At 42.0% G+C, this 20519-nt stretch overlaps 1 protein-coding gene and 1 long non-coding RNA gene across 2 annotated transcripts; both read left to right on the forward strand.

Annotated features, from left to right (window-relative positions):
- The first annotated feature begins 10462 nt into the window (after positions 1 to 10462).
- On the forward strand, positions 10463 to 12858 carry LOC148665026 (uncharacterized). Its single transcript, XR_015936531.1, has 4 exons — positions 10463 to 11029; positions 12021 to 12088; positions 12419 to 12505; positions 12745 to 12858. It is a non-coding gene; the product is annotated as an uncharacterized LOC148665026 (long non-coding RNA).
- A 656-nt stretch (positions 12859 to 13514) lies between these two features.
- Positions 13515 to 15750, forward strand: LOC148665027 (uncharacterized). The gene is made up of 4 exons (XM_088631573.1): positions 13515 to 13924; positions 14213 to 14293; positions 14852 to 15199; positions 15530 to 15750. The coding sequence occupies exons 1-4, from the start codon at positions 13868 to 13870 to the stop codon at positions 15713 to 15715; spliced, it is 672 nt and encodes a 223-aa protein (XP_088487699.1). The 5' UTR covers positions 13515 to 13867; the 3' UTR covers positions 15716 to 15750.
- Positions 15751 to 20519: the final 4769 nt, after the last annotated feature.

A 20519-nucleotide genomic window follows, 5' to 3' on the forward strand; every position in this document is an offset into this window, starting at 1 on the left:
CCGAAACACACAGCAGCAAAGGTGAGGCTTAACGCAGAGGGAGTAAACTGGGTGAAAACTCCAGCTGAATCCAATAGAGATGGTATGGCATTCCCTGAAAGACTATATTTGGAAAAAGGCAAAACCTAGCAAAAAGTGAGAACTGATCAATGAGATTTACAAGTTCTGGGAGGAAGAACTGACAGAACAAAGTTGCAAAAATTTTATTGACAGACTGTTTCATGTTCTTCCTAAGATTGTTGAGCACAGTGGAGGACATTCATGAATGTGATTTCACAGATGCTTTTGTAGTGTCTTGCATTGGCAGATTGTGAATCACGTATTTAATTAAACATGTTCTTGCGGTTTTAATCAAAATGGGGGTAATGGGGACTCTCTGTTATAAACGTAAATGTAAAGCCCAAAAATAAATACACAGTAATAAATAACATGTTCTACATTGACCTTGTTATTAAGTGATAGACAAAAAGCAGGGCAATGACTTTCTCTGCAAGCTAGTCAAAGAAGTAAGTAGGCAACTCAACGCTCGAAGCCCAGCAGCAACAATAATTATTACAGTGCGTATTCTCTTTTCACGGCATAAAATAGTACAATGCAGGGTACATAACATGGTTATGTATCAGGAATGTTTGCAAATGTTGAGATAATTGTGCAGCATATGTTTTTGGGAACACATTAGTTTCCGAGCAGTTAATTGTTCACTTCTGCAGCCGTACAGTGGTTTGGAATCTACATGCTCTCCCCGCATCGTTATCGACAATGAAAATGTCTGTGGAATAAGCATACTGTATAAATGATAAATCGGAGTATATGAATATAATTATATCATTATCAATTTCTTTAGATATGTGATTCCATATTATATTCCCTATTAATCAAACTCTAAAAAGTATGCGTTTTTTTTACTGTGATAACAAGCGTAAGCATTCGCAGAAAAGGTTAAAACATTATAACTTTTTACAAAGTATATAAACTTAGTACAGATGCAACCATTCAAAACAAGTGGGGTATCCTGCGGTATAACTCGGTGGGCGTGTAGCAGTATACCGCATCATATCGTATGCAAATTAGATTATGTTAATAGTATCTGGAATCACCTTGTAAAACTGGCAGGTGGAGCTAATAAAGCTTAACCTCTCCTGTACAGCATTTGAGGTGTCACCAGAAAACATCAGTTTCGAATCCCGATCACTGCTGAGGGACAATCTTTATTCAATTAAGAATTTAAGTTGTATACTCTTTAGACTTTTAAATTTAAACTGTGTATTACAGCATGTTCATCATTATACATTAAAAAGTTGGTATATTTTATGAAAGCAAGATTGTTCAGTTGGACAAAAGTACACAACCTTCCACCTTCATCATATTACTAATAGTATTAATAATGAATGACCTTGGACAAGCTGTAAACACAAAGTATTACCCTGGTCCACATTCTTTGTAACCATCTTTGTAAACAAAAATACTTTATATTTTCATTCACAAACACCACCGCATTTAGTTTATCCGATCACGTATTCGTTTCCAATCATACAAAGTAAGTCTTGAGATTCTCTGATTCACTGTGCCTTTCACATGCTCAGAAACGATAATTTAGGAAATTTAATTTAATTAAGGAACATAAACATATTATGTAAACTGTACTGTATATTGCTGGTCTTGGTAGTTTAAAGAAAAAATACACACCAGTATTCCATTTCTCCCTAAACATTTTAAGCATCAAAGTCTTACATGTAGTTATTTCGGAAATGTTTTTATGTGCTCCTTCTGTGTCTGTGGGCACTTTTCCTGTCCGTGGGGGAGGGTGGACTGTCTTTCATTAGAAGGTTAGCCTATTTTACACTGAGAATATAGAGGGGGTGGAGGCGGTCTTTTAATTAGTATTACAATTTGCACTGATTCCCTTGCGAAGATATGGACATAAGAATATTTGTGCATGGTAAAAAAAATGGCATTAAGCACTTAAACTTAATATGGTCAGTAACTGTAAACAGTAACATGTTCAGAAGGAGCACGTAAAAACATTTCCGAAATAACCACATTTATTTTTGATTGGTTTATTATTTTGGCTTTGATTTGAATGTGTGATCAGATCAACTAAATGCTGTGGTGTTACTTTTTGTCAATGAAAAAATAAAGTATTTTTGTTTACAAAGATGGTTACAAAGAATGTGGACCAGGGTAATACTTTGAGTTTACAGCTTGTTCAAGGTCATTCATTATTAATACTACTAGTGATATCTTCGGTAAAGACTAACAGCAGGAACATTTCTATTCTTTACTCAGCAGCTTATTAAAAACAGGGTGTTCAAACCGTGTTTTTACACAGGAGAGTGACACAGCTTCGCGTTGTGAATCTATTTTTCTGTGTTTACAAAAAAAGTGGAATACAGTAAAACTACCTTCTATATAGATACATATTTTTAGATATTTAGATACTTAAATTAATATCATTAGTAATTTCTTTAGATACGTGATTCCATACTATATTCCCTATTATAAAACTGATAATTCCGGTCCTGAAATCTGATTGGCTGACACACATTCGAAGAAGTGCTATATTCTCTAATATTCCCAGGAATTTTGACTTCACTGTGTGATACAGAAAGTTTAAAGACTACTTCGTAGCGTAGATAAAAAAGCTTGGGTTCTCATGTATCTGATATCTTTTTCTGCTGTCTTTGTTGCGCACTTGAGGATCCTTGTGATATTTTGAGCTCTTCTTGAATGATACGTGTCGCATAGTTTAAATCATTTTTGTTGTTAGAAATTATGAAACGCTCTGTTAAAAGCAAGGGAGCTTTTATGTCTGTTATAGTAAAAGAAAATGCCTGATGGACTAGGGATTTTTCAGTGTTTGTACAATCGTTTGTACAATCGATGGAATCGATGTTTGTACAATCGATGGAAATCTTCAAATAAATGTACTAAAGAAATAAACAAAAAAAGTAATTTATTCCTTTATCATATTGGCTAGCTAATGTCCTCTCTTTGCTAGTTACTTCTGACGGGGTTTCTGCGTTGCATAGCAACAAGGGACTATATTCTCAGGCGGAGGAACGTAAACAGCTTAATTTTCATGTTAAATAAATTTTAAAAATAAAAATTAATTCTATACAGCAATCACATATTTGGGGACAGTTTTATAAAACTTTGATGCTTAAAATGTTTAGGGAGAAATGGAATACTGGTGTGTATTTTTTCTTTAAATTACCAAGACCAGCCATATACAGTACAGTTTACATACAGTAATATGTTTATGTTCCTAAATTACTATTAGTGATATCTTCTGTAAAGACTTTGATGCATAAAATATTTCTGCATAATTAAAATATTTATGATAAAGGTGGTAGGTTGTATACTTTGTCCAACTGAGCAATCTTGCTTTCATAAAATATACCAACTTTTTAATGTATAATGATGTATAATGATGAACATGCTGTAATACACAGTTTAAATTTAAAAGTCTAAAGAGTATACAACTTAAATTCTTAGTTGAATAAAGATTGTCCCTCAGCAGTGATCAGGATTTGAAACCAGATGTTTTCTGGTGACAGCTCAAATGCTGTACAGGAGGGGTTAAGCTTTATGAGCTCCACCTGACGGTTTTACAAGGTGATTCCAGATACTATTAACATAATCCAATTTGGATACGGTATAATTTGGTATACTGCTACACGCCCACCGTGTTATACCGCAGCATACCCCACTTATTTTGAATGGCTGCATTTGTAGAAGGAAAAGAAAATGATTAACGTTGTTTTATTTTAAACACTAAGTTATGAATGCAATTGGTGCTTTAAAGCCATTGTGCATTACTGACCTCGGCGCTTTTTCCTTTCCAATGCGGGCAGCACGCTGTTTTCAAAGAATCTGATTGGGGAAAAAAGACCTGCTGATCTGTTCTAAATACCAGGAAGACAACAGAATATGATTTTTTTTCTATTCGAAACGTGTGTTGTTTTTATGAAATTCGTGTATTTTAAACGTTTAATTAAGAAGTAAAAACCTTCCAGCATAGACAGAGATTCTAAGCTGATCACGAGGAAGAAAAATCACCCATTTATCGCGCATAAAAAGTGGTTATTAACTATCGAAACCTGTTTTTATAGCTTTTAAAGTCGTGCAATGCCTAAGTAGGAACACGTCATTATATCGTTTTTTATTTATTTTTTAAGAACTAAAATAATCGTTTGCCCAGACTAATTTTAAAAACCTCTACTTGTAAAACTTTTCAAAGCCTGTACATAAAATTATTATTAAAAAGCTTATTAAAAACAGCCCCCATGGTGTTCAAACCAATTTTTTTTTACACAGAAGACTGACACAGCTTAGAGCTGTGAATCTGTTTTTCTAAGAAAACATGTGTCCGTGGGGGAAGGTGGAGTGTCTTTCGCTGAAAGACTTGTCCTATTCTACTTTGAAAATACCTGTGAAACCGGTTTAATTCGGCACAGCCAGCACTCCCAGAGAGAGAGAGAGAGAGAGAGAGAGAGAGAGAGAGAGAGAGAGAGAGAGATGAAAACCGCACAGCGCCAGGCGAATGCACAACATTAATGTAGGGTTTTCGGGCTCTCGTGGATTTACGCCCTACAACCTGTGGTACCACTGTGTACATACAGTACAAACATGTTGTGATATGTAGAAATATAAAAAAAATGTCAATATACTGTAGTGTCCATAATATTTGCCATTTTAGTTTTTCAAAGAAATGTTTATTTGTTAAATGAAACCTCATAGCAACTTCTGGATTTGAACACCTGACCTCACACTTATAAATCAGTCACTTAAGCTGTCACGCCACCTGACACATACCAAAACAGCAATACACATATCAATATAGAAATATAGTTATACCGTTATTAATTTATTTACATACGCAAATCCATATCATATTCTCTATAAATCCAGTTCTAAAAGTATGCTTTTGTTTATTCCGATAACGAGCGTATTTGCAGAAAAGGTTAAAACGATCAATTTTTCATGAAGTATATAAACATACAGCAATATGGTCAGAAGGAGCAGGTAAAAACGTTTCAAAATAACCACATGTACTGTAAGACTTTAATGCTTAAAATGTTTAGGGAGAAATGGAATACTGGTATGTATTTTTTCTTAAAAATACCAAGACCAATCATATACAGTACAGTTTACATACAGTAATATGTTTATGTTAATAAATTAATATCGTTTATGACCTTCAGATGCATTATGCTCCTATTCTTTTTATGCTCAGCTACTACAATTTCCCTTTTGTGGTAAAATTCCATATAAATATTCAATACTAAGCGGATTAAAATGTGAACAGTAAAGAAATTAAATGATTAAATCTTTTCAGTACCGCCCAATGCACCACGAGTGCCCCTGTGTGTCATTTTTTCCAGCCAATCACATACTGTGGTATGGGGCGGTGGCGCACGCGTAGATGGCCGTGGTATGGGTTTGTATCGTGCATTTTGAATGACTGCATCTGTATAGTCAGAAGGAACACGTAAAAACGTTTCTAAAATAACCACAGTATATAACTGAATAAAAGACTTTGATGCTTAAAATGTTTAGGAAGAAAGTGGAATACTGGTGTGATTTTTTTATTTAAACTACCAAAACCAGCCATAGCCAGTTTTTTATAATATGTTCTTGTTCATAAATTAAAATTGTTTATGACCTTCAGATGCATTATGCTCCTCCTCTTTTTATGCTCAGCTATGAAAATGTCCCTTTAGTTGTAAAATTCCATATAAATATTCAATACTAAGCGGATTCAAACATGCACAGTAAAGAGATTAAATTATTAAATAATTTCACAAACAACCAATGCACCACGAGTGCCCCTGTGGGTCGTTTTGGCCACCCAAGGCACGTACTGTGGGTAACTCTGGGTAATTTAGCACAGTACGGGGTTGTACCGTGCATTTTGAATGCTTGCATCTGTACTGTGCCTGTCCTCTTTGGACAGCCATGTCTGTTTGATTCCAATTTCAATGGCCAGGCTCTGGTCACTGAGCCTGTCCTCTCCGGGCAGTCACATCTCTCTGTGTCCAGTTTCTATGTCCATGCTGTGGTCACTGAGTTTGTCCTGTCTGGACATTCTGGTTTGTCTGTGTCCAGTTTCTATGTCCAGGCTGTGGTCACTGAGCCTGTCTTCTCTGCACAGCCAGGTCTGTCTCTGTCCAGTCTCTATGGCCAGGCTGTTGTCACTGAGCCTGTCCTCTCTGCACAGCCATGTCTGTTTGTGTCCAGTGTCTATGGAAAGACTGTGGTCACTGAGCCTGTTCTATCTGAACAGCTAGGACTGTATGTGTCCAATTTCTACATCCAGTTTGTGGTCTCTGAGTTTGTCCTGTCTGGACAGTGAAGTCTGCCTGTGTCCAGTTTCTATGTCCAGGCTGTGGTCACTGAGCCTGTCCTCTCCGGATAGCTGGATCTATCAGGTCTTGTCAGTGTCTGTTTCTCCTTGTTTTCTCTTTCACTGGTAATATATCTTGACTGTGACTTTTTCCTACACTGACAGGATAAGGGAACTGAGTCTCTTTAATCTGAAGGGAGTGTCTCACACTGACATGCTGAAGGAACTGAATCTCTGTCTTAAGGAATATTGTTCACTGACAACCTAAATACGCTGAATCTCTTTAGTCTTGAACAGAAAATACTATAAGTACATCTTATACAAGTATATAAGAACTTCAAAAGCATTGAGACAGTCAACTTAGACAATTTCTTCACAACTAACAATAACACACAAACCTGAGGCTGCCTGCAACACATTTAAAACTAAGAGGAGGTAGTTTTTTTTTAATGGCAATAGTTGACACCATGACATGAATACAGTAAGAACGAAATGTCAAAATTTGACATGATCTGTTATCCTTTTACTGCTTTGCCTCCTATGTTAATTTATCATTAATGCTGATAAATTTACTGTGGGGTTTACCATATTTTACATGTAGTGCATTTCTACAGACATCACATACAAATCTATCAGTGGATTTTGACCTTTAAATCTTTACTACAAGGTCTGGTTTTCTGAAACTGTGACCTTAACATTGAGATTTTACTTTTTTACTTTGCAAACAACGGTATCTGTCTGCCTTTTCACACCATAGCTCATTTTATAATCAAAAGAGTAGCTAAATTGAAACAATAATTAAATGTAAAAGCACCATAAATTGAATGGAATAAAACTTAATGCATTTCTTGAATTTTAAAATAAAGAGTGATTCTTTGAATTGAGTTTGCACTTGTGCTGTAATAAAAAATGTTGAGATATTTTATGAGTGAAAATTCTTACATTAATAAATTGTACGTTATTTCCCATTCCAGGCATTACAGTAAATGCTCTGTAGCCTGTTCTCCTCTGTTTTAAAGAAGAAATACTATGTCTAGAAAGCTGCTAATAGTAATAAAAACAATGTTATAATTACTGATATACATTTGGTTCATACACAGTATATTTTTGCTAATTATATATAATTAGTATTATCAGCAATAGCTACAAAATACTGTAAAAAGAGCAAAGGGCTAGAACACAATAAAGCAATGATGAATTATTATTTTATATATAACACATAAAGTCAAATGAAATACATTTGTCAATATAAAATGTATAGTTGCATGTTGTGTAATATTTTGATATCTTGCTATTAAGTTAAATCTATTATCTTTAAGTAGTGCAGTTGAAATTTAACTCCTGAGTTCTTGTAGAGCTGCAACACACAAATCATTTCACAATTTACTGAAACTGTACACATTTGAATATATTAAATCATTGTCTGCCTTAATTTAAACCCAGAACTCTACACAAAGATCAAATTCTGCATTAACTGTAGTAGTATCTTTAATTGAAAGAATAGCGAGTAGAACATCAGAATTTCCTAAAACTAGCAATATTCTTCTATTATTTTGAGCTCTTCTGATTCTTTTTGTATTTGTTTTGTGTCTCTAAAATGACTTTTAGAGTCACACTCAGAAAATTAAAATGGAAATAAACAAAGTATCTGTCTTATCTACTGTCACTGTTTCAAATAATGTGGACGTTCACCCTGATTCTCTATTTAATTTTACTTCAATAATTTAAGAGGCTTTACCCAAAAGCACACAGACAGTAATACATCAAATGTATCCTTAAAAATGGAACACCAACCACCTATGACACAACCTCTGGAGCTTATCATCCTGACTGCCTGTCTGAAACAGAATCAGTGCCTCCTTCTGACCAAGCTCAGAGGTCAAATAATAGTGGAACACTTACTAGCAAGAGAGAAGATGGACAGGCAGCTCTCCGTTGTCATCAGGACAGAGTGCAGCTGAGACCCCTGTCTTCACCCCTGAGCCCACAGGGCAACTGAGCTGCTGCTCCGCACCCCAGACCCCCAGTAACAACACAGCCCCCCCCACCCCGCCAATCACACACAGCACTGCCTTTTCAGACTGACAGCAGGAACCTCTCACACAGGCGGGACGGCCAATCAGACAGGGCCCTTTCAGTCTTCTCCATATATATCAGAGACACATCACTGTTTCCTCTCCCTGAAGACACCCAGCAGCGCGGAGGAGAGGAGAGACAGGAGCAGCTCTGTGTCTCACTGGAGGAAACACAGATACAGATACAGACAGCAGGGCTGCAGGTGCTGCAGGGGCAGGAAGAGATCAGATATTAAACTAAGAAAAATTGTAGACAAGTATTATATTTTTAAATCAGTATCAAGATAATTAATTATGCATATATGGTCCTGTAATTCCTGCTGTCTGTATCAGGAAGTGTCTAGTGACTGGTGTCCAGAATGTGGTCCTTTGTGCTTTGCTGTCTGTGTCAGGCAGTGTCCAGTGACTGATGTCCTGAATATAGTCCTGTGTGCCTTGCTGTCTGTGTCAGGCAGTGTCCAATGACTGGTGTCCTGCAGTGACTCACAGAGTTGTTGTGTCTCCAGACAGTAATGTCTTCTGGTCCTCTTCAAGGGCAGTGTGAGGAGAGCCTGTGCTCAAGGTGGCAGTGAGGTCATTCAGGTCAGCACAGGAATCCGGAGTCAAGGTGGACTGAATAAGAACTGGCTGTCCTGTGACTGTGATCAATAATTTAAATGAAAAAGAAAGAAAAGCTCAGCAGTGATTGTCCCCTATGTACTGAGCCTGTTGGATAGCAGCTCTTCCAGTTGAGTCCCTCAGACCCTGAGTCTGTCCCTGCGCAGCTCCAGTCCACACAGATGTTCCAGCCCCTCCAGCTGTGACCCCAGTGTCTCTCTGTGTGGAGCCGACTGCATGACTGAGACTCTCTAACAGCACAGTGGAGCTGAACTGATACTGATACCCTGATACACCCCAGTCTGAACAGTGTGAGGGCACAGCTCACATCCTCTTCCTTATTATTATAGGTAGTAGTAGCAGTAGGAGCAGCAGTAAAATATTAGTAGTAGCAGTAGTATCAGTGGCAGCAGCAGTTGTGGTAGCAGAAGTACCAGAATGGAGGCTGACTCTCAGAGCCCAGTGTCAGTATGAGGAGAAGCTCTCAGACCTGACTCCTGCCAGAGCCTCTGAGCCTGAGTGGCCATGAGCCCTGAGCTCCTCAGCAGCTGAGAAAAGCCTCCTGTCTCCTGAAGTCACAGTGTGGTTGAACACCTGCGCTGTCTTCCTGCTCCTTCTCTTCTCTCTCCCCTTTCCTGTCTCTCTCGCTGTGTGTGCTCTTATCTGTCCATCTCTCTCTCCTCTTCTCTCACTCTGACAGTCTGTGCAGAGTATCTGAAGGGGTTGTAACATTGATCGGCAAAGGAAAAGACTTCTCAGAGGCAGAATAATAAAAAAAATCTTTATCTCCTCTCAGTCAGATTCACAGCTCAGACTCACACACAGAGTTCTGGGTCCTTCAGTACTTTACCCAAACTCCTCCCTCCTGAACACACAGAAGCTCAACTCCATCCTTCTCTTTATCCTGACAATCCAGAACCAGAGGACATTGAGACAATCAGTGCTGCTACATGAACAATATCAGACAGAACAGCCTGGACTCAAGTCACATCTCCCCCTTTTCTCCTTCCTCACAGCCTCTTAGAGACAGAGCAGAGCTCCTGGTTCTCCTCTCCATGAACAGGGCTCAGGGGTCACTGATCTGGCAGCTGTGAGCTCTGTTCCAGGTCAGAAGCAAGAAGCTTCTATTAACCCTTTCCAGGCCCTCCAGCCCTTCAGTATTACTGCCCTGATTCATTGTCTTTACTGTAAGTCAGCCTCCATCCCTCTGTCAGAAGTGTTTTACTGAAAATTGAGCAATATGTGATTATCTCTTATTATTATTTTTACTGATTTAATGAACAGCAGTATTGCTACTCTTATAAGTGTAATATGATTATTAGCAGCAGCAGACTGATGGTCTTGTCTACAATAGTGACCAGTTGACCAGTCTGTAGCTCTGAGCAGTGAGACTCAGATCACACTGAAGACTTGTCTGTGTGTGATTCCACACCAGCCCTGGGATTCAGCGTCTCCCACACGTCTCTCACGGAGTCTTATAAATATACAGTTAAACAGAGTCTGATAACAATTATACAGTTAATTAAATCACCAAACTGAGTGGAAATAAAACCAGGAGATGATGCTCTTCAACCTTAAAAGCGCTTATTACAGGGACTTGTGCCCTTTCTCTTCTGCTCTACCGGAGTATGCTTTACAACGCATTAGTCTGTGAAGTAAACTATTTTTTTTGTTTAATAAATTGTATTCCTCGGTTTGTCGGTCTCCTTCTCCAGCTGTTATGAATCGCCTCTCTTCACAGCCTGGTGTTTTTTCTTTTGGAGATGTTACAGTATATCTGTAAGAAAAGCCCCCCGGGCTCCGGACAGGAGTCTCCTCCAGCGGAGACGCGCTCTGCTCTGTCAGAAAGAGCGCTGTGACGTCACAGACACCAGCCAGAGCGCCGGGATCAGAGAGCGAGACCGCGGGAGGAGCGCTGAGAGCACGGAGGAGAGATATTGATAACTTATGTATCGACAACCACTTAATTCAACTAAAAAACCTTAGAATCATCAATTAATTTCACCGATTGGTACTGATTATTTTCTTTCTTTAAATTCTTTAAATATCTAGAAAAGAGTCAATACAGCCTGTATCGATCAAATACCATAGTGCGTTTAGTGTTCATAATGTTCAATCCCAAATTAAAGAATGATTATTCAAATGATTGTTTAGAAATTGTATTCTAGAGCTTGAAAATTATATTCCAAGTTGATAAATTTGTGTAGGTAACAGTTTAAATGCATTTTTCCACTGTTTACAAATTATAAGTATGGTAACCACGGCGACACGTGCCACTTCACTGTGTCCAGCTTGGTGTCTCGCCTTCGTCACAAAGAGTGGTTTGACATCACGGACTAATACTAATGCGAGTGTATTCATATTTAATATTAGTGAGAGTATAATCGGTAGCTTTAATATTAATGCTAGTGTTCATGTCAGTATTAATGGTGATTGCGCTTCTGATAGTTTTGATGCCAGTATTCATGTTAATATTAGTTATAATTATAGAGTTACTGTTAGAGTATTTACACTAGTAGTCATGTTAGTTTTAGTGATAGCATTACTGTTATTATTAGCATTAGTAGTGTATTAGTAGTTTGTGTCAGTGATAATGATAGTGTAATTCTTAGTGATAGTGTTACTGTTTTAATGTTAGTGGCATTTGTGTTAGTGTTAGTTATACTGTATTTGTAGTTATGAGTGTGTGTGTTTTTGTCTGTGTGTGTGTGTTGGTGTGTGTCTATAAGTATTTGTAGTCTATGTGTGTGTCTGTGAATGTGTGCGAGTATGTGTGTGAGTGTCTGATTGTGTGTATAAATGTATGTCGTGTCTGTGAGTGTGTGTTGTGTCTGTGTGTGTGTCTGTGAGTGTGTGTAGTGTATGTGTGTGTGTGTAATGTCTGTGTGTGAATATGTGTGGGTGGGTGTCTGTCAGTGTGTGATAATGTGTGTGCTTGTGTGGGTGTATATCTGTGGGCTTGGGCTCCACTCGTGTGTCTGACAGAAGTGACCCATCAACAGGTGTTGAGGTCCAGAGTCGCCTGAGAATGGAACCATTTTCTAGATTCCAGACCAACGTCCAGAGAGCTGTGAGTGCTCTGTTTTTATCACTATTACTAGTAATGACAGCAGTAGTAGTATTAATATCAGAATTAGTATTAGAATTTGTAGTCATGGTCATAGTAGTAGCAGCAGAAGTAACAACAGTGGTAGTTGGATTATCCAAGCACTTACTCCAGGAACTACAGTATTACACATTTATACTCTATTTTCCAGGTATGTTTTGTAAAGTGCTTTGATGTTCTGGATTAAAAGGCAAAATATAAGACAAAAATGGATTGATTGATTGATTGATTGATTGACTATGAGAGTGAAGTCTGGTCAAACTTGTTTGTCTAACTGAACTGTCCTGTCCACAGATGTCAACAGAGGTGAACAGAGAAGATGTCCAAACCCACCAGAGACTGGAGACAAGTTTGAGAGTCAGGCCCCAGACCCAGAGAGCTGTGAGTCCACTGCTGGTCTTCTTCATATTGTGATTCTTCCTCTTCTTCCTCCTCCTGAAATTAAAGCTCATCGCAGTAGCAGGGCTCTGTTGTCTTCTCTTGAGGAGGAGAAAGACTCTACCTGACAGTGTGTGCATCTGCGTGTGTGTTAGTGTGTGGGAGTGTGTGTCTGTGGGTGTGTGTGCTTGTGAGTCTAGTCCAGCCCGTGTCTGTAACAGAACTGTGTCTGACATCCCCAGATCAGGAAGGAGGTAACAGGAGACTCAGCCAACACAGGAGCCAGACCAAAGACCCCAAGAAAAGCAAGTCTGCATTATTATTATTATTAGTAGTAGTAGTAGTAGTAGTAGTAGTGAGAGGGTGAGTGTGTGTGAGGTTGTGTGTGAGGTCTTGGTTACAAAGTTGATCTAATTTTTTAATTAAACAAAAAATATTCTAATACTGTACCTTTATCCAGACCTTAAATATCCAACTGTGCCTTGAATATATTGAGTCTTCAACAGTGAGATGTTAGATAGGGCTGCTAGGGCAATAGGATCCTATGCTGGACTCTAGATTAGAGAAAAACACTGAGCAGATTCGCTAGGCAAAAACGAAAACCAGGAGGCAGGAGAGTAAGTCGGCACACAGGGAGACGAGCAGGAAGCAACAATCCAAAACACTAGGCAAAAATCTAATCCAGGAAGCAGGCGAGGCGATCGGAACACGGAGGCGCAAACAGGGAAGCAGCAATCCAAATCACTAGACGAAAGCGAAAACGAAAGACAGACTAGGAGTTCGAAAACCTGAGACAAGCAAGAGAAAACCGCGCACTAGGGAGCTCGAAGAGAATCCGCAATAGTGAGCGGGGAAGTGAGGAAAAAGGAGAACTAAAATAGAGATGGGAGAGAAAGGTGATTGGCGTTACTTGCGGCGTGAGCTTGTCTTACAGGGTGTGCGCGTGGGAATGCAAGAAGGGAGAGCGGCACGAGTGGAATGCGTAACATGAGAGACATCAAAATATATTATTAAACACATTATTTCCACATCTTCTTATGGAAATAATTAGATTCATTGTTTAATTGGCTAGCCCCATTTGGAAAGAAAACCTGGAGATGCACCTGGCTCTCCAGGGATTGTGAATGGGCTTGAGACCCCTGGTCTAGCAGAACTGGCCCCTCAACAGGTCTCGACAGGGATGTTGGGGATCATGAAGCTGGATAGCTGAGGGCTGGACACTGCGTCTGGATCGAGGACGACAGGCCACTGTCATGTAGGGTCATCTTGGCCCATGATGATGATGTGTGTTTGTGTGACTGGCTGGTAACTCTGTTTTCTCCTCCCCAGCACCGCCTGGAGAAACTCACTCAAGTTGAGAGAGGAATGGCCGAGCAGAGAGAAGGGTGTCACACCGAGACCTGGGGCAGATCCCACAGGAACGTGAGTATTGGCTTCAACAACATGGTTGGATAGCTTGTTCCACACACCCACCACCCTCTACATACAGTAGTGCCTCCTGTCCTGACTGTAGGGTCTCATCCAGCTCTCTCTTAAGATAAGCCATCCTATCGGCTTCAACAACATGGCTAGACAGCTTGTTCCACACCCCCACCCTCCTCTATATAAAGAATACTGTATTAATACTGTTAGACTAAGAATAAACCTGTACTGAGACACAAACTTGGTTAGCTTCTGCTGGTGAGACTAAAGAAGTCAACTTGCTGACAGGTCTTGACAGAGGTGGACGTGACCCTGAAAGGCCGGAGAGGGGCAACCGATACTGAGGCTCTGAGCAAAGATTCGTCCAGTGTAAGACAACCAATGTGTTCTGCTCAGGATGATGATGGTGATGCAGATGGTAGTGTAGATAATGAAGGTGGTTATTATGATGATGTTGATGGAAAGGTGTTGATGATGATGATGGTGGACATGATGATTGTCATGATGAAGAAGGATATGGTGATGAAGATGGTGGAGATCATTTATTAGAAATGTGATGAAGATGATGGTGACGAAGATAGTGGAGATTATAATGGTGGAGGTGTTGATGATGGTGACACAGTCATGCCTGTGTGTGGCTGTGTGTGAAAGGGAAGGTGGGGTTGGATCAGGTCTGCCGCTGTCATCTGATAAGACTGTCAGAGGAAGAGGGAGCAGACTCCCCCTGCGTCTCACCCCGGGCAGCCGAGAGCTGCAAGTCTGTGAGCCTGATATGTCTGTGACATCTGTCGAAAGTTTGGTTTCAGCTGCAATGTTGGTGACTGTGATTGCTGGGAGACCAGGGGCAGGGCTTGGTCCTCCTAGAGAAGACCCTCTCAGTTTTCTCTCTGTCCTCCTCATGCCCTCTCTGTGCCCCTGTCCCCTCAGGCCAGCCAGCTAATCACCAGGCAGGAGACCGAGACCCAGCTGTGGAACTACCCTAAGGGCCCGGAGAGGGATCTGCAGAAGGACAGGGCATGGACCTCCTCCTTGGCAGCCCACATACCCCATTGCTCGCCCCCTCACACACCCCCTCACCCACCCCCTGGTACACCCGCTCACCCGGGCCTGACCCCAGCGGCCCTGTGGCGGCTCAGGGAGGGCCTGCAGGTCGAGCTGGAGGGGCTGCTCCAGGAGGAGGAGATACGGGTGCGGACCTGGGCTCAGAACATGATATCATCTATCCAGCTGGACTGCCTGGCGCTGTACAATGAGCTCCTGGTTCACCTCAACATGGTTCTGAGAAAATCTCCTGTCCCCAAGGGGAGAGAGACAGGAGCCGGGCTGGGCCTCCAGCCCTCTGTTTATTCAAGATTATTGCCTCAGGAGGTGGGTGAGGTGGAAGACACACTGTCTACAGATCACCACTAGGGACAGCGTAAAGCAGGGGGTGAGACTCTTGATCATGGATAAGGATAACAGTGGGATGACTCCCCCTCTCTTGACTCACTGCCTACTGATGATGTTATGTCACTCCAGCTCCTCCTCATGGTGGTGTCTGCAGTCAGGCAATTTGGAGAATCGGTGAGGGATGATGATGAATATTCACCTTTCTTGTTCTCCCAGGGCACAGGAATCATGAAGCAGGACAACTATGAGGAGGTGAAAGAGGCACTGAAATCCTCCTTCGAAAATACAATGGCCAGGTGTGACTTATCTGAGGTGGACAAGTGCTTCCGCCAGGCTGCAGCTGACCTTGACCTTATTCTGCAGAAGTACCTGGGAGATGTTGTGGCCGAGGTCTTTGAATAGCAGGTTTATTTTGATAAAAGACATTTCTCATCCCCTTCTATTGTTGGTGTCTATTTCATGTAAAGGATTTGACTTGAAAATGAAATGTTTAATCGACTTACAGGGAGTCTTCTTTAAGATGTGTATCGGATAGCTCTCCACTGTCACTTTACTGGACTTTTGAAGTAACCAATCTACAATGAAAATATATACTGCACATCTTAAGGAACATGAAGAGAAATCCGTGTGCTGATTGTCACCAAAAATGTCACAAATTAACCGCCAAACTGTTCAACATGTCCAGCCACCTCTTCCTATTTTGCAGTGATTATAATTCTTTCAGTTTCTTCTCTTGTATTTTCCTTACTGTTTCACTGTCCCCCTCCCCCATGTGGAGATGGATCCACAGACGAAACCCTGTTTCACCATTTGTTTGTTCAAAGTCTTTGGACTGATTTGCGACTTGCGAAGCCCCAGTGGCACAATCAGTCAGCGTGCACAGCAGAGTCATGGCGATGTTGTGTGTTCACGCCTCACCTGGAAGTATGGCACCTACAGATCCAGCCATTCAAAATGTGTGGAGTACATGGCGGTAAAACGCGGTGGGCATGGCGAATCATACCACATTTGAATTGAAATATGATAATAGTATCTAGAAGCACCTTGTAAAATCACCAGGTGGAGCTAATAAAGCTTAACATCTCATATACAGCATTTGAGCTGTCACCAGAAAACGCCTGGTTTCAAATCCCAGTCACTGCTGACAGTCTTCTTACAATTAAGAATTTAAATTGCGTACTCTTTAGATTTTTAATAATTTGAAACTGTGTATTACAGAATGTCAATCATTAAACATTAAAAAGTAGGTATATTTTATAAAAGAAAGATTGCTCTTGTGGACAAAAGGACACAACCTTCCACCTTCATCATAAATATTTTAATTATGCATAAATATTTTATGCATCAAAGTCTTTAACTTGGTAACTTACATGGGTTCTGGTTTTAACATGCTTGTTCTAACATTATTAAGCTTATATTCTGTAATTCATAAAAAGTTATAACGTTTTATCCTTTTCTAAGAATACGTAGTAAAAACACCACTTGCTGTTATTGTAAAAAAATACATGTTGTAGTGATTTAACATCACTTGATAGTTATATTAATATGGGATCGTGTAACTAAGCAGCTAAAGTATCACAAGTGGACGTTTTGGAAACATTTTGACATTCGTTTCTTTTAAAAAAAACTTCTATTGTCGTTGTAGTGGTAATGAGCACTGTAATTCTCACGAAAGCTTTCTTTCCGGACCCTCTGCGGACGACACAAAACACAGGGAAAAAGTCATGCAGGATACGGGAATAAAAACAGGGGGGCGTGTCCATGGAGTGCTGGTGGTCGGGGAAGGTGTAGCGAGGCAAACAATTAGGGGACGAGTCCAAAGAGAAGTCCAAAAACAAGGCAAAAGTCCATGGCCGGGAGATCCATCCAAGACAGGAGATTAAAAACCAGAACCAGGTTGGGACAGGCAAGGGGAACAGGAACAGAAACTTAAAACCATGACGGAGCCAGACACATCCAGGACCCGGGCTCGCATGATACAGGAACCAATGCAGAGCCCAGAATGGCGTCTGCGTCTGGCTTATAAGGGGGAACAGAAAAGGGGCTGGAACAAGGGACAGGTGTGGGGAATAAGGCAAACAAGGAAGGTGTAACGTTGCCATAGCCGGCCCAGGGACGCCAAAATGTAATGTAGTGGCTCTCTGAAGGCACCAGTTCTGTAGGGTTTGGGCATTTACTGGGACAATTATTAATTGTAGCAGTAAATCACAAAATTGATTCTTTTGATGGCTTTAGAATCCAACCATGCGATATAACTCAAACAACGTGCACACACAGGTACTAATACACGAGGATACTTTTATTAATACATAGAATATGCATGTAAACCTAACAGATCTTATCGAGAGGGTTATCAGAATACAAAAGATATATATATTCAGTCAGTTACAAAGAGTTACATATATCAAGAGGACATACGTTCAGTATATCATTCATTAAGACCGTTTCGTAAATGCACTTGGTTATAACTTCTACATTAGATACTCAAAACAAGTACATAACTCTTAGGAATTAAATTGATATCAACTGGTTGGGATAACAATTGAATTCTCGAGCAGTAATGCAGTGAAGTTGAATACTCATCCAATCTCTGGGGATTCAGATATCCTGCGGACTCAAAGAAACAGTTGCAGGCTGTTGCTGTCCAATCCGCGCTCTCTGGCTCGGTGCCAGGCTGTGCTGTGCAGCTTGCGACGGTACGCTGCTGATGCTCACTGACCGGCTAGTTAGTGTTGGCTTTAACTAGCAAAGTTTGTGCACAGGAGAAAAGATGACTGTGAGTTCCAGCAAGTCAGGAAGAGGACCGGTTCGTTCCTGATGAAGAGCTAGTTCTGAATAGTGATTCAGCTGTCCACAGTTCCGACCTGTTCACGAGGCTTGCTGCTGGTGCTAACCTCGGGTGGATCCTCTGGTTACTCTCTGGCAACCTCCGCTCTAGACTCTTAGAACAAAGGAAAGGACACACTGGCCGTTCCGTGGTTGTCCGGGCTGAGTCTCAGGATGGTCAAGAGGCGCGCTGCGAGAATTTCCTGCCCTTGGGAGCCTTCTGCTCCTGGGCCGTCCTGCCCTGGAATTCTCCTTTGAATTCCCTTTAGAAAAGTCCACAGAATTCTACACTGAATCCCTTCTGAATCTCCGTGTTGCCTGTTTTTACCTGGAGGAACTTCAGCTCGTTGATTGGCTGAAAGTTCCATGGGCATCAGAGTCCCACGTGGGTTACTCGGCCCTACCAGTCCCTGATTGGTTGATCAAGGTGAGATATGAGTCACTTACTCCTGACACTTAGTAATGCAGTCCAGATGTCCAACTGGCACTCCCTAGACAGATAGGCGCCAATGGATGACCATTGATCATGATAGCCAGGCTTAGCTAAGTGCATCCCCCTTTGGGAGCTGTCCTTATCAAAAGAAAACATCTTGCATGAACGGTTTCTCTGTGGCTGCACCACAGAGATGAACAGAGAAATGGGGCCTCATTTGGGAAGGCTCAGAACACTTAATTCTGCCTTATTATTAAGCCTCGCCGCTACACTGTGTTGTGGCATGAGCGCACCAAGAGTAGCGGGAGAGTGTTGCAGGAACGTCACTCAGAAGGAAAGCCACCCAGCTGCGCCCTCTGAGCTCTGTCCAGCGCATCTTCCTCGCATGGACTCCTGCCTGCGACGGGCAGGAAACAATTAGCAAGAACAGAACGACACCCCATGGGTGTCTCATGACCGCACCTTAGGTTGTGACACGTGCAGGTGTGAGGGGTTGCCGGGCTACTTTGGAGCAGAGCTTGGGCGGAGGGGGGGCGGGAAAGCAGACAAAGAGGTGACACCTCAAGGTCTGCACGATCACAGCTCTCCGCCGCCCCAGGCTTCCGCTTGATAAGCTACTGGACACACCCGCCCCTCCTCACACAGACCGTGGAAAAGCCCCCGAGTGGGAGGGCTCTCTCTTCCTCCCAGGAGCTCTTGGACACGACGCACAGACAGGGCGCGGGGAGCCGCCGCCTGCAAACACGGCTCCAGGCAGGACTCCACTCCGCAGGAGCCGCAGCGCAGAGGAGATGAGGGCAGCTTAGCTCCTGTGCAGAGACCTGAGCTGTTGTTGCTGTGGATGCTGTCTTTTCTGCACTCGGGGTAGGAGTGAATGTTGAGTTGCCCTTAGAAATGAAGCAGAGCACTTCAACGGCACGGGTGTGTGTGTGTGTGCGCCCTGGTGATTCTGGGAGACAGATCGAACCTGGGCTAAAAGAGAGGGGGCTTAGCCCTCTTCCATTTGCTAGTTCAAAGTTGTACAACCCATTTGTATCTGCTAGGCGGCGCAGTCGTCGTGCACAAAGAACGCTTTGAAAAGCGTCAAAGGCAAGTCATTCCGAGTTGGTCGTTTGTGTTTTCCATTCAGACGCGAAATGCTGAAATGATCTCTCGGCTCCTCGGTTGTCATTTCTGCTCCGTAAAGGGATCACAGCACGCGTCGGCTTCCAGCATGCTGGGTCGGGACACGATGCCGGGGGTTGGAGAGAATGATGTCTTCCTCGTTAGTATAGTGGCAAGTATCCATGCCTGTCACGCGGGAGACCGGGGTTCGATTCCCCGATGGGGAGTAGCTTTTCTTTCACCTCCTTAGAGAAATGACTGCCTTTCACTTCTCTGTTTTCTTTCACAGCGTCGTGCACCTTTTCATTGCTCTCGCTTTCAGAGCCTCCGCACGGCACACAACTCGACATCAGGAAGCACATTGAAGTGAAAGCAGGAAGCGCTGCGACATGCACTGTGCAGATCCCGCCACAATAAGAGGTGAGTGGGTCTGTTCGATGCACAAAGAACGCTTTGAGAAGCGTCAAAGACAAGTCATTCCGAGTTGGTCGTTTGTGTTTTCCGTTCAGACGCGAAATGCTGAAATGATCTCTCGGCTCCTCGGTTGTCATTTCTGCTCCGTAAAGGAATCACAGCACGCGTCGGCTTCCAGCACGGTGGGTCGGGACACGATGCCGGGGGTCGGAGAGAGCGATGTCTTCCTCGTTAGTATAGGACCTGTCACCTGTCCCCACCTGTCACGCGGGAGACTGGGGTACATCAGGACGCGCATTGAAGTGAAAGCAGGATGCGCTGTGACATGCACTGTGCAGATCCCGCCACACTAAGAGGTGAGTGGGTCTGTTCGATCACAGCGCTAGGCGAATCCCCAATCCCCTTTTGTGCCTGGCGACAAAAGATGTC

Source organism: Lepisosteus platostomus, chromosome 5 (assembly GCF_059453375.1).
Source record: "Lepisosteus platostomus isolate fLepPlt1 chromosome 5, fLepPlt1.hap1, whole genome shotgun sequence".
NCBI lineage: Eukaryota > Metazoa > Chordata > Actinopteri > Semionotiformes > Lepisosteidae > Lepisosteus > Lepisosteus platostomus.

What these genes read in the sequence shown, in the direction of transcription:
- LOC148665027 (XM_088631573.1), top strand. Translation starts at nt 13,868, where the DNA reads ATGGCCGAGCAGAGAGAAGGGTGTCACACCGAGACCTGGGGCAGATCC. An exon ending in GGGGCAGATCCCACAGGAAC is followed by an intron (nt 13,925 to 14,212) that starts GTGAGTATTGGC and finishes ACTTGCTGACAG; the next exon opens with GTCTTGACAGAGGTGGACGT. An exon ending in TCCTGGTTCACCTCAACATG is followed by an intron (nt 15,200 to 15,529) that starts GTTCTGAGAAAA and finishes TTGTTCTCCCAG; the next exon opens with GGCACAGGAATCATGAAGCA.